We start from the raw sequence: 14,794 nt of genomic DNA on the forward strand, positions 1-14,794 counted from the left end.
GGCCGCCCAGCTAAACTGAGCTATCAGGGGAGAAGAGCCTTGGTGAGAGAGGTAAAGAAGAACCCAAAGATCACTGTGGCTGAGCTCCAGAGATGCATTCGGGAGATGGGAGAAAGTTGTAGAAAGTCAACCATCACTGCAGCCCTCCACCAGTCGGGGCTTTATGGCAGAGTGGCCCGACGGAAGCCTCTCCTCAGTGCCACACACATGAAATCCTTCATGGAGTTGGCTAAAAAAGCACCTGAAGGACTCCAAGATGGTGACAAATAAGATTCTCTGGTCTGATGAGACCAAGATAGAACTTTTGGCCTTAATTCTAAGCGGTATGTGTGGAGAAAACCAGGCACTGCTCATCACCTGTCCAATACAGTCCCAACAGTGAAGTATGGTGGTGGCAGCATCATGCTATGGGGGTGTTTTTCAGCTGCAGGGACGGGACGACTGGTTGCATCGAGGGAAAGATGAAAGTGGCCAAGTACAGGGATATCCTTGATGAAACCCTTCTCCAGAATGCTCAGGACCTCTGACTGGGCCGAAGGTTTACCTTCCAACAAGACAATGACCCTAAGCACACAGCTAAAATAATGAAGGAGTGGCTTCACAACAACTCTGTGACTGTTCTTGAATGGCCCAGCCAGAGCCCTGACTTAAACCCAATTGAGCATCTCTGGAGAGACCTAAAAATGGCTGTCCACCAACGTTTACCATCTAACCTGACAGAACTGGAGAGGATCTGCAAGGAGGAATGGCAGAGGATCCCCAAATCCAGATGTGAAAAACTTGTTGCATCTTTTCCAAAAAGACTCATGGCTGTATTAAATCAAAAGGGTGCTTCTACTAAATACTGAGCAAAGGGTCTGAACACTTAAGACCATGGGATATTTCAGTTTTTCTTTTTTAATAAATCTGAAAAAATGTCAACAATTCAGTATTTTTCTGTCAATATGGGGTGCTGTGTGTACATTAATGAGGGAAAAAATGAACTTACATGATTTTAGCAAATGGCTGCGATATAAGAAAGAGTGAAAAATGTAAGGGGGTCTGAATACTTTCTGCACCCACTGTATGCTGTATACAGTATAGCCTACCGTTGCCCTAAAATAGCTAAAACTATACAGCTACACTGTGTTACGTTACCATTTCAATTTAAAGATGTATATTTTCCAATGTATTTCTATACTGTTTCTCAGCTTTACACACTAATATAAAGTACATATACATACATGCAGATCGCACCAAATGTAGAGCGAGACAATTATGAAAACTATCCCCCCTCACCCATTTCAAACCTGTATGACTTTATTTCTTCTGCACAACACAAAAGATATTTTGAAGAATGTTGGTAAGAGAAACCTGTTTGTCCGTTGCATTGGTTTTGTGTTCATACTGTAGAAGTCAATAATAATAAATAACAGCATAAACCAGCCTAAGCTGCTTGGTTTAGAAAACAAGACTTGATATACGAAGCCATTTTGCTTCAAAGCACAACAAAAACAGTTCAGAACTCTTTTAAGTGTGAACTGGTGACAAACAATATAAAAACATTTATCGCCCCCTTTATGAGAGTTTGATGACATAAAACTGTTTCTTATAAAATACACATTTATCACTAGTCTGAAGTGGCATGTGATTAACAATCATACAACAAAAAATGTCCATTGTCATTTAGATTTATTATGAATGTTGCACAAAAGAAACTGGAACATCATTTTTATCATGTAACTGCAAAATACAATTATGTGAATTTTGCAACTGTCGGGTCCATTATATCCACCCATACAAACAAACAAGGAGACGCCACACTGTACAGCATAATTTATATAAGATATCTACTTGACCACTTTACGCAGCTCAGCCAAAACAAAGATGGCAAAGGTGAGCAGCGCCACAGATCCAGACTGGTGTGTGGCTGCCAACGAGGTGGGCACATAAAACAGCAGCGTACTGATGCCAAGAACCACCTGACAAAAGAAAACATTTCATTAACACCACAGCTGTGAAAATCTATATTACATCTCACTTACTTATCGCAAATTTCTTTTTGGGAGGGGCAGTAGTTATTCAACATTTTTTGGAATGATATAGATTTGCTAGGTTCAATTAAAAATCACATTACCGATGTGTTATAGACGTGATGCTTTATCAAATTTTGGCACATGTGTTTGTTATGGTTTTCGGTTAGAATTTGCTAAGTTAAAGTATTAAAGAACTAGTCATGGAATTCTGTGACCTCAAGCGACGAGGTTGTGAACTGCCACCAACGACTCACTCCCCCTTCCTTTCAAAATCACTACGGTGGCTGACACAGGACTATGATGTCGTCATGTTTTTGTTTTCTTTACCAAAGGATATAACGCATTTAGGAAACGAGTTCTGTATAGAAGTTTGTCCTTCAAGGGCTGCCGTAGAAACAACATGGCGACATGTCGACAACCTTCTATGCAGGCACACCCGCTCTGTCAGTAGATAGAAATCGCTCATTCTAAGTTAAAACATAACGCTTCATAATGTAAGGTCTTTATACACCTCTGAACACATGGTTATGTATGTTATATTGCTCTTTTAAAGGGATAGTTCACCCAAAAATGATGGATTGGAATTGAGTGGCCTGAGGGTGAGTGAATTAAAACCACTATTTTTACCTGCAAAATGATCAGCACATCTATGTGAACTTTCTGTTAATTGATGGATGGATATGCTTTTTGGAGTAGTCAAGCGATGGCATGCTTTATATCTGGGTTTATGTTCAGCTGGACAAGACAAGTCTTGTACATCTGGGAGGACATGAGGTAGAGTAAACTCACTTCATTTTTGGGTGAAATATCTCTTTTAAATCATAATCTTAAAAAAACAACAACATGGGCTTTAAACAAAGATAATGATTCACTATTATGCCATTAATGGCAGCACATTAATTGAATTGATACCTGTGTGTAAGCCATGGCTGTGAGACAGCCGATGGCAATCCTCGTCCTTCTGGGTAAAAACATTCGTCTGGAGAAGAGATAGAGTCCTGTGATGGCCGTCAGTGTGGTGATGCCCTGCGCAAACACAATAAAACACAATCAGACCTCTCCGTGTCGAAAGGTGTCCTCTATGAATGCAGATACTGGTTTTAAATTTTCTTTTCTGAATTCACCATATGCAGTTTTCCTGATATAGTTTCTCTATGTTTCTCTGTTTACATGATCCAACATTAAAGTTGTTAGTGTATGTCGACTCAGACAGAGATACTGAACAACAGATAAGGTGGTTTCTGGCCATTGCCAAAGCATACTGTACAGAATAAAGAGGCATTTAGTTTTCATGGAGGAATTCTTTTTTTATGAAATGAGAAACAAACCCCCAAATAAACATCCCAAGCTGAAATAGAATTAAAACAGAACACAGAAACACAAGAACTACTCCATTCATAATCTCATTTTAATTTTAATGAACAGAATTACTTTAAACACAAATGTATATTAATATTAAACGGTAGACTTGCATTGGCTGTTGTGTTTAAATCATTTTCAGTCGAATTTCCTTTTTCTAGGTACGCGTGTAAGTAAAAGGTATTTTTTGTGATATTTTGTGATAACTAGTGACAAAATGTCTCCCAAACTCATAATGAAAGTATTGTTTTGATTTGCAGCAAAATTGAAATGGGACACAAAATAACAAGAAATGCCATATTCATGGTTAAACAACACAATATTAATGTTTTCTGATCACAACTTTGTGCTCAACAGTATTCATATGTTAGGTTAATATGAGCAAAGAATGCTGTGAAAATAAATGTCCATCATTCAAACTGGACGGGTTATATGGTCAGATGAAACAAAAAAAGCTTTTGAGAAGCAAACACACAAGATGGGTTTGAGTCACACAGGGATAAAAAGTACCCCATGTGTTAAATGTTTTGGGCCTTTATAACACATAGAGGCATAGCGAGTGAAGTCAAATACTGTATCATTAATATACAAATAAACGTCATTTGAGCTGATATGATGATTTTCTGTTCAAGTTTCCTATAAGGAGGCACCGCAAAACATGTTATTAAACAAACGCATTGCGTTTATGGGCTCATTTGCTTACATGTATATGCCTTATTAATAAGAAACACATTTAATAATAAACATGGTCTTAATAAATCCATATACTGCAGGTACTGATAAGCATCAATGCTGTTTAATTGGTCATTGAAGACCTGCAAACTCCGAGCAACAGCACAAAATCTCTTCATGTGATCTGTCAGACCTCTTCTTTCTTTATTTCTTCCTCCCACCACGGGTGTGCATAAATATTTACCATTACGATATTTTAATAATGTGCTTCCACAACATTGTTTTTAATGAACCTGCATTTGAAAATAAGGTGGAGAGTACATTCAGTTTATATGAAAAGAAAAAAGTTGGATTTTGAAAGCCATTGTTTTCCTGCAGTGTGAATGAAAGCGTGCAGTGTGGGGGATTCATAAGGAACTCTTGTTTTTATTCCAGCGCATCATCATGTCTCACATTTCTCACAAAAAATGACACATTTCAGTGTCTGTGTGCAGCTCTTACCAGACAACGGTGGTCAAACTGTACAGTTGTAGGATTTTCGAACACATTCTTCAAGGTCGGGGAAAACGCCAGAAGATCGTCAGGGATCCAGCGCTCACCCATTTTTGGAAAGGAGTTATACACCAACCCTGCATCCAGTCCAGCCACGAACGCACCTACAAAACACATTCTTTCTGTCATAAGTCACATTACATTCATTTTTTAAATATAATTTTACATTCTTATAATTTCCCATTGAATGTCCAAATTAATGTATAAACAAGAGATTTCTTTATAATTTTATGGATGACAGCCAACATTCTGATTTTATTACCTCAACTGATGTCTCTATTAAATGGATTATTTTACATTCATTTTAACATTAGTGATAGTCATTCAACAGTATAATAATTGAGAGCTGTGATGTCTAACAGGAAGGAAATATACAGAATATGGAATGAAGTTTTCAAACACGTTACAGTCTTTAATGCTAAATTGTAAATTAAACAGAAGAATTCTCATTAAAGCTCCATTAAACACATTGAGCTCCTCTTTTCTTCTGTTGTTTGATGAACATTAGTGACAGGAGTCACAGCAGCAGGTTTAACACTGCGTCTCTCTACACAGATCTCACGCCTCTCCAAACTCTTTGCCTTCATGTAAGAATTGATTTACACGTTGAAATCTGTGTTTGAGAAAACGGGCTTACATGCATAATCTTCAGTGATTTTGTTCGCTGAAGCACGACAGAGAACTTAATACAGATGCTGTGCTGTCTGACAGAGATTCAGTGATGCAGGCTTTAGCCTGTGACTGTATAATCTACACCAGACTGACGCTGTCGCATTGGACCGCATCCCATAGCTAGAAGCTGTCAATCAACACTAAACTGTTTCAAATCGCACTTTAGTTCTTTAAAAGCCTTTACGTGAATAAGAGCAGGATTTTAAATGTAACACTAGACAACGGATGACAAAACAAATGGATGCTGCGTTAATTGCACTAAATATTTTGAATGCATTAATCTGAGAAAAAGTCAATGTAAAATGTATTGCTCATTGTTAGTACATGTTAAATAATGCATTCAATAAATGTGATGGAACGAGACTTATAAAGTGTTAAAAACAACTTTAAAGCCCTTTTTGTTAAAGCGATGATGTATATTTAACGCTTTAAAGTTCGGTCAAATGATTTCTTTTAATGCTTTCTTAGTTGTTTACACTGTAAAGTTTATCATGTTATGTTAAAAGCATCAAAAGTGTTCAAAGTGTTGAAAAGATGTTGGACGTATAATGTCGTATTTCTGATGCAAAAGCACTCTCTTTACATTTGTGTGAGTTTCGGAAAGTTTTTTTTTAAACATGGATCTTCGTTGCGTAAAGAAGTGGTCTTATTTCTTTCATGGGCATCTCTCCATGAACAGCGCACATGAACACATAGATCACAATGAGAGCAAGAGAAAAAGCTCGCCCAGTTATATGCTTCATTCGGGTTATAGATGAACAGACGATTATAAACGTATTGAAAATAACGTCATACAAACTCGCATGTAGACAGGCAGCAGTACTGTGAGCGCTGTGTCGCTCCGTTCATGCACCCTGTATATAACAGGCAAGAAATCATTAATAGGCAAGAGACAATTTGTGCAAAACGCAAGTGCACATAACATCTAACGCATGTTTAAATAAAGACTTATAGACAAACTAAATACTGTGGTGTTTTAATGCATTGTGACTATTAACAAATTATTATGAATGGGTCTAGCAAAGAAATACGTCATCAAAGTAGGATTCATTTCACGGGAAGACTATATCTATCGTGGGAGAATTTCTACCGTTATATCACAAACAATATCACATCGCCCATCCACATTATTTGACTCTGGTCTGACTCGAGTCACAATTTTCAGGACTTGCGACTTGCTTGATAGAAGAAAAATGACTTGACTTTGACTTGAGAGCAAGTGACTTGAGACTTGACTTAAAGTGGAAGACTCGGCAATGACTTGAACTTTTAATAAAGTAAAATAAAGTAATACATTTAGTTTTAAAAATAATGATTGTGACTCAGCAACACAATAATCGGCGCCTGTGCATTTAATGCTGTACAACTCAATCCGTGCCAAGCATGGCAGACAACAGTCGAGCTCTACAAATAGTCACGTTCGGTTATAAGGACTTTGAACTGGACCGTGCCAATGAAAACAGATTTGCCAGATGTAGAGTATGCAACGCAAGAATATCTGACACGACAACAACAACATCAAATTTCATCGAACATTTCAAGAACCACAAGGAAAGGTAAGAAAGTCATTTCTTTATAGTCAATGTCTTGACTTGACTTGTCTAAACTGTGACTTGAGATTTGACTCTGCTCATCCCTACTGCACGCATCCAGCAGCTCGACTGCTTTCGGAAATAATCGCCCAGCTGTATCTGTCTTTTATAAATACGATCAAACTAAAGACTCTTCAGAGATATGAAGTATGCAGTGCTTCTCTATAGGTACTCAAGAATAAAATGTGATTGGCAGAAACTGTGTGTGCCTTGGCTTAAACATCCTGTACATAAATCAGAGAGTCGGATCTAATATGTCCACATATGTCAAGGCTCGTACCTGACAGAGCTGTGAGGAACACCAGGGCTCCGGTGCCCTTGGCAAACCTCCTGAGCTGAAGCAAACGCCGGCTTTCGGGAAGCTACGGAAGAGGGAAGAGGTTCAGTGTGATGACATCATACACCATTTCTCCACACACACACACAGGGGATATAGCATACCTTGTTTGCAGGCAGTAAGAGCGTGAGTCCTGTCCAGAGACTGGCGGAGTACAGAAGAAGAGCAGAACCCAGATGAGCTGACAGTCTGTATTGACTGACACGGGGAATGTCGGATGGCCCTTGCTTCTCCTCCAGACCACTCTTCACCATATACCAGCCCAGAAGACCCTGAACATTTACTCATTTCAATTGACACATTTATTTTCCTCACACACATGAAACATTCGGTGTCAAAAACGGCCTTCACGTTAAATGACTCCTAAAAACCGACGCAGAGGAGATACAGTAGCTGACTTTAAATGACCAAATATGGTCAGAGGCGTTACATTTCCCTCACACACTTGCAGAGTTCCACCAATCACTACGCACTGGTGAACTGGCCAATCAGAACACACCTCGCTTTTCAGAGTGATGAGCTTTGTAAAAAATCTGCATGTTTCAGAGAGGCGGAGCAGAGAGGAGATACAAACATTGCAGAGGAAGATCCTTAAATGGTTTCGGTCATATTTGACAATTAGATGTTTTTATAACTGATAACTGTATGTACTCTATAGCACACTTATCCTGCGGTATGCCTCAGGGGTCCATTCTTGGACCTTTTCTTAATGAATATGCTTTCTTTTAGTTCTATATTTAGTAAGCATGGGGTTATGCAGACAGACACACCTGCCATTTAAATGCAGTTCAGAAGATGTAAAAAATATGCTTTCCCAAATATTTTCTCACTTTTAAATGCAAGTAAGATATGGAGGGTCATTATTTTTGGTCACAGTGATAATTGTTTTTGACCAGTGTGTTCACAATTTGGGTGTCTCCACCCCCACAGTCCATCCCATACATTAAGATCTGGAGATCAGAATCTTCTTCTGGTTCCTAGATCAGGATTAAAATGCAGAGGGGACAGAGCCTCTGCTGACATTAAAATGGTTCAGTCCCTAACTGCTTTAAAACCACTTTAACATCGTATTTCTTTTCATAGAATGAAAAGAGTTCAACCATGTTTGAGGCTTGTGGACAGACATTTATGTTATATTGTATTATTTAATATTTATTAGGCTACAGGACAATGCTTAGCCGATGATCTGTTTGTAAATTAAACTTGAAAAACTAGGTAATAATACTAATTAAGAAATGCAGCGTACCCATCTACTTATCTCAAGAGGAAATTATTGGACATTAAACATTGATTTGAAATATTGAATTATTGTAACGAACGCAATCAACTTTATTTAACTTTTATTAAACTTCATTCTTCTTGGGATTTTCCTGTTTAAATAAAAAATACTTCTTCAATAACCATGTTGGCTACAGAGAGAAACTGGTATCTGGGCAAGTGAACAATCCAGAGTGGTGATGTCACTACACGCATTCTATCAGCATGTTATTCTGGGCTGGTTTAGATGGAAAACATTATGGTGTTATGGTGGAAACGCACTCTCAGTTTTTGGGAAAGACACAAAGTTTAAAAAAGAACATGCTATCTGCTTTAATCTTTAATCATCAAATATAATCTCATTTGAACATCACTTCTAGCTTATTGATTAAAAAGGTTTTGTTTAAATAAGCCATTTCATGTAATGATTTCTAGCACTTTTCTGTAAAATGTTACCACAAAGGCAATAAAGTTCTAGCAGCTTTATCGCCTATAAGTTGTTGGCACTTTCTAACTAAACAAACTGTCTGGTGATATGAGACACTATTGAACGGCAGGCTGCGCACTGAACATGTTACCTGAAAGAAGACAAAGCCACACAGGCCCAGAACACGAGCCTTCATTGACCGTGTGAAGTATCCTCTACTCCAGAAATATGCTGTAGGAATGATGTAAGCCAATCCCACCAGCCGACCCCACATACGATGTCCCCACTCCATGTAGAATATACACTTAAACTCTGTCAACGTCATGTCGTGATTCATGCTGAGAAAAGAAATGACATTATGATATCAATGTCCATGTCCTCAAACACTTTATAAAGTACATCCTGTAATTTACTCAACATATGAAGAGCTCTTTTCCAAAACGCATTAAGGGCCAAATAAAGTTTGTCATGCCATTTTGCTGTGTACTAAACCTATTCACTGCTCCATCAATGTTTCATGCCAATTCGCTATATTTTCTTGTTTAAAATATTCTGCAAGATGTAGTTTCTTTCCAAAACGCTAGAAGTCCTGAACCTGTTTTGAGCCTAAATTCGAGATGTCCTCTCGACCAATCAGAATTCGCTCGTTAGTGGTATTTGTACCCGTGTTATTTTTTAATTATTTCTTGTATGTGGTGGACAATATTGAAACATGAAACATATTTATTTTATTTTACTATTTAGTTTGTTACTATTTATTTTATTTGGCTGTTATTTATTTCATGCATTTGCATTTATTTGATTTAATATTAATTTATAGTATGAGTCCCTGATGTCATACGTTTCATGTTCTCTTGTTTGTTTGAAATAAAAATTAAAATAGTAAATTAATAATCGCCAATATTGTTGTTTCATTTCACAATCATTGTTTAACATGTTCAGACTGAGCCTTTTAACAGGATACATTTAATATTAACAAAATCTATGGCTCTAGGTTAAAAAAAATCATTTTCATGAAAACTATTAAAATGGATTTATAGCGTTTTGGAAAAGAGCTCTTCATATACTATATGCACAAAAGTATTGGGACAGCCCTTCCAATGAAGAGGTTTGACTACTTCGGTCATCATCAGATACCAATGACTTGTACACATGGGTACAGTGGTTTTAGAACAGAAAAAGACACTTCCAAACCTGTGGCAACAGATGCTAATGTATGTATCATGTATTTTTAAATCGCCACAGGTTTGAAACCACTGAACTCATATGTACAAGTCATTGGTGTTTGGTGATGATTCATTGGCTTATCTGTCACATCTAAAGTCACATCAGAGGTGTTCAACTGGGTTTGGGAATTTATGCAGATCAGTTCTACCACATTGACCGAATCAATCATTTCTTTTTAACCTTTGCCTTATAGACGGATTCATATTTATAACGTAAACAAAAGCTACCGCGCATGAGCTCTTCTGAGACCCCAACTGAACTTCTGGAACACATTCACAAACAATAGAGTGCCTGTAGATTAGCAAAAGAAACTGAGGAGAAGCGTTACTTGACTAAACTTGTCTCTCCAATATTTTGAATTTAGACTGTGATACCAAGCTCAACCGCTAGATGTCAGTGTACCATACAGTTTCATTAAACGCGACCGAACTACAGGACCCACTCCACAAATTGATTATATAATAAAATGAACATCAATAACTGTGTTGAATTTTATGGAATAAATTAATATTAACACAAACTAAATAAAATATAAGTGATTATATCATAAGACACTAGCCAACGACAAAGCAGAAGTGAACTGGGGGCCAAGTGCGCGTGCATTCACTGAAACAGTCTATACACAGGGGCATTGTAATGTTTGAATAGAAAAGGATTCTGTCCAAACCATTGCTACACCTTTAGAAGCCCATAATTCCCTAGAATATCATTCTATGCTGAAGCATTAAGATTTCTACTCATGGAAATGACTAAAGTGGTCAAACCTGTTGATTAGAAGGGGGTCCCAATGCCCACATAGTGAACATACAGTGAGGAATATCATTATTTGATCCCTGCTGATTTTGTAAGTTTGCCCAGTTACAAAGAAATGAAGGATTTAAAATGTCATATCAAGCAAATAAATGATAAATCCTATGAGTTGATTTGCATTTCAGTGAGTGAAATATAAAATCTCCATAGACCGCCCTCAGTCTGGAGCTACATGCAAGATCTTCGTTTTCAAATGAGATCCAGGCAAGACAAGCTTTAACTTTTAATTACCTGCTGGACTCTCAATGTCAAGGACATTACGTAAAAGTAATATGTAATGCATATAAGTACATATATGCGTGCGCTCGTGTGTGTATAAAAGATGGACAACATGACGCCGCTTCCTTCCATTGTAATGAAGCGGAAGTAAAACATCAGTTTGGAGGCTGGCCATGCGCTGAAGGAATGGTGAGTGGAACCAGAGTGTGTGCAGTACTGACCATGAAGTGGAGTGTGGAATCAAGGTCCCGCCCACATTCCCTGATGACTCAAGAAATCATGTTACTACACCCATTTTTTATAACATCTTATAATTAACTAAAAAACCTAACTACACCAAGAAGAACACTTAGACATACATCAACATGATTTTTTTAATTTCCGGCCAAACTGCTTTAAAGTCCCATAAGTCATTGTGTTGCGTCCATTCAAGATCGATCTTCCGATGCTGCCTCATAAGACTGGTCTTTGTGGAAACAAAAGTCCGTTGTTTGCATTCTTGGAAATGACAAACGGCCAAAGGTGTCTTCACATGGAGAGCTCTTCCCACATTCTGTTGGGCCTCGTTGAGTCTCACATCAGCTTTGAAAGCTGTTCTGTGGTGTATACTGATGTGTCTCATTCGCTCCGGTTTAATGTTGTTTGTTAATGTTAGTTCATTCATTTATATGAAGAACAGATGTTCATTTTATCCACACATGATTATTGATCACAGCGTGCCTGCACATTTTTCATGCATTTTTTAATGCCTTTGAGATGGTACTGGTCAGCTCCGCGCATGGGCGCATAAAACTGTTAATCCTCATCAGTCCTGCACACGGGCGAGTATCTGTCGGGTGAACTGCTAATATTTAATGTAACGGGTGGAATAATTATTCATTTGCGTGCGGGTTGGTAATAAACAGGCACTCGACTCTATGCTCTTATCACAAATTAAATAAAGATTTATGGGATCAAATACTTACAGTATTTCACTCACTGAAATGCATTTCACGTCAATATCAATGTATAAACTTTATATAATGTGTTATATAACAAACGTACAAAAGCAGCAGGTGTTTTTCTCACTGTAAACACTGCTCACTGTTCATTCTGAGCATAGATCCTGCAGCTCAGCTCACATAAGAGGAGAAATCTACTCACATTTTGAACTCTGGGAACTGTTTATACTTTGAGAACTCATCTTCCCACTCAGTTTGAGTCCGGGGGGGTTTCATCTCCTTCACTAAATGCCAGTCGACCATGGAAAGCCCAGACTCTGTCAATCTAGGGTAGATCACAATTTTGCCTTGAGAGAGAGTTGTCAGAACAACAGTTACAGCACATACACGTTTACAATCAACTGAATCCATTGGCTTACTGAATGTCTGTTATATATCTGCATTAAACTGAGGACACGGCTTCATTTACATATTAAGGAATTAATATAACAGCTCATTAGGACCCAAGCACCGAGGTGTAGACTAGAAGGCCACACTGAAGGTGTGAAGACCTATTCTCACAAGGATTATGATTAGTGATTTTTTTATGTTTTTGGGGGATTTTGTGGCCCTTATCAGGCAGAAAAACTTCTGAAATGTCAGAGAAGCACAAATGTGGTCAGACATAAGGCTCGAGTAGAGTTAAGCACAAAGAAGTGGCTGCGAGCTCTTTAGTGCCCTCTGCTGTACTATGACAAATCAACACTGGTAGATTATTTAGACATTGTCAATATTTTTGGAGAAGAAGAGTGAATGAACACTGGTCACTTGATGCACTTTCTTTACGACATTTTCTGCAAAAGAATAATCACATATAGCCTTGGTTAATAATATTAATGAAATATGACGTGCATCCATCTGCACAAAACATTTTATTTTTAAAGAAATATCTATGATGAAAATGCTCCATGAAAATAAGCTGAACACAGTTATGCAGTAGGTCTTTAAATTCTTCTCTTTCAACATTAATAGGCAGCTAGCTAGTCTTTATCATTTTGACAATTAGATTTGTCATTTTCTAAATGTCTCTGGTATTGTTTGAAGATGTATGCTTAAATCTGAGACTGACAAAGACTACTTTAATAAAATGCAAGCAGACTTGCTGCAGGCTTTAGAAACCAAATTCTCTCAGTGCTCTGATTTTATTACTCTGGACTGTATGCTCCTGCAGCGCTAACCAATCAGAGCTCAAGGTACCGCCCAAAACACCCCTATGCGTTTGTTAAAGATCCAGTGCACTTCGCATTGTTTTGTACCTGGTAACACCTCCCAAAATGACAGCGCCCAGAACCAGTCCACTGCAGCCCACCAGCCAGCGGCCCACCACTCGATCTGTCGCTGCGCTGGGGATCGATACGGTTGTTACTGGGCCACTTTTGATGGTCACGGTGGTCTGTCCTCTCCTCAGTGACCATTGTGTTAAAGGGCTTTGCTGTAAATATATTGACATTTAATTATTTTTATTAAAAGAAAAGATATATACATTCATCTTCAAATGTATATTCCATTCCATTCCATTTTCTACCGCTTATCCGAACTACCTCGGGTCACGGGGAGCCTGCGCCTATCTCAGGAGTCATCGGGCATCAAGGCAGGATACACCCTGGATGGAGTGCCAACCCATCGCAGGGCACACACACTCACTCATTCACTCATTCACTCACGCACTCACACCCTACGGACAATTTTTCCAGAGATGCCAATAAACCTACCATGCATGTCTTTGGACCAGGGGAGGAAACCGGAGTACCCTGAGGAAACCCCCGAGGCACGGGGAGAACATGCAAACTCCACACACACAAGTCGGAAGCGGGAATCGAACCCCCAACCCTGGAGGTGTGAGGCGAACGTCCTAACCACTAAGCCACCGTGCCCCCCCTTCAAATGTACATAATACCAAAAAATAAAATAAAGCAAATGCTTATTAATTTTATAATTAATATTTTATGTAAAGTAAATGTCATCCTCTCATCATTCATTGGCTGTTGTGTAATGTATTCAGTATTTTGGCAAAGAGTACTTCAGCCTGCTTTCATAAGGTCTTTAAAGGGAGTTATCTTTTGTTAATTTTTAAAGGGAGGAATTATTTTACTAATTATCTTATTCAATTTGTTTCTTTTTTCTTTTAATATCTGTTCTGCATCTCTAAATAAATAAATAAACATTTTTTTACAAAATAGGTATACTACACAGATCTAGATGAAAGATGTTTGAAGCAGTCTTTAAATATAAAGCCTTCGTGTAAGGCTCAAGTTTAATCGACCATTCGCCAGGACTTGACGTTTAACATTAACACTTATTACACAAGAGTGTCATACAGCACTGATATGTAATGATGGAAAGACCGGCCGTGTAATCCACAAATTCAAGCGTTTTACCTTCATTCTTGAAAAGTTCCTCCACGCGGCATTGTAACCATTGGACCGGATAAGTCTGAGAGCAGACAACAGCATGATCGCGTCTTCTGTAAGATTATACGATGAGTAAAGTCATAACACATCCACCATGATGTCTTACGTGACAATCACGCTCAGCTTGGTTTTGACTAGAAGGGATACAGCCCCCTCCACTGGGCATGCGCACTTCAATACAGAATATATTTTGTCACGCGGAAAATAGTTTATTAATATTTTATTATTTTTTTAGATTATATTTAGGGTTGGGATAGGTGCAGA

The 14,794-nt window shown here is 38.2% G+C and overlaps 1 protein-coding gene across 1 annotated transcript; it reads right to left on the reverse strand.

The window, feature by feature from the left end:
- Positions 1-1,654: 1,654 nt before the first annotated feature.
- LOC130431731 (cytochrome c oxidase assembly protein COX15 homolog) lies at positions 1,655-14,661 on the reverse strand. The gene is made up of 9 exons (XM_056760894.1): positions 14,498-14,661; positions 13,376-13,551; positions 12,283-12,405; positions 9,035-9,221; positions 7,304-7,471; positions 7,143-7,224; positions 4,548-4,702; positions 2,928-3,041; positions 1,655-1,961 (listed from the first exon to the last, which is right to left on the reverse strand). Exons 1-9 carry the CDS (start codon positions 14,570-14,572, stop codon positions 1,830-1,832), a joined length of 1,212 nt encoding a protein of 403 aa, XP_056616872.1. The 5' UTR covers positions 14,573-14,661; the 3' UTR covers positions 1,655-1,829.
- Positions 14,662-14,794: the final 133 nt, after the last annotated feature.

Source organism: Triplophysa dalaica, chromosome 11 (genome assembly GCF_015846415.1).
Source record: "Triplophysa dalaica isolate WHDGS20190420 chromosome 11, ASM1584641v1, whole genome shotgun sequence".
Taxonomy (NCBI): domain Eukaryota; kingdom Metazoa; phylum Chordata; class Actinopteri; order Cypriniformes; family Nemacheilidae; genus Triplophysa; species Triplophysa dalaica.

What these genes read in the sequence shown, in the direction of transcription:
- LOC130431731 (XM_056760894.1), bottom strand. Translation starts at nt 14,572, where the DNA reads ATGCTGTTGTCTGCTCTCAGACTTATCCGGTCCAATGGTTACAATGCC. An exon ending in ATTTTGGGAGGTGTTACCAG is followed by an intron (nt 12,406 to 13,375) that starts GTACAAAACAAT and finishes GATCTACCCTAG; the next exon opens with ATTGACAGAGTCTGGGCTTT. An exon ending in GTGGCTTTGTCTTCTTTCAG is followed by an intron (nt 7,472 to 9,034) that starts GTAACATGTTCA and finishes GTAAATGTTCAG; the next exon opens with GGTCTTCTGGGCTGGTATAT.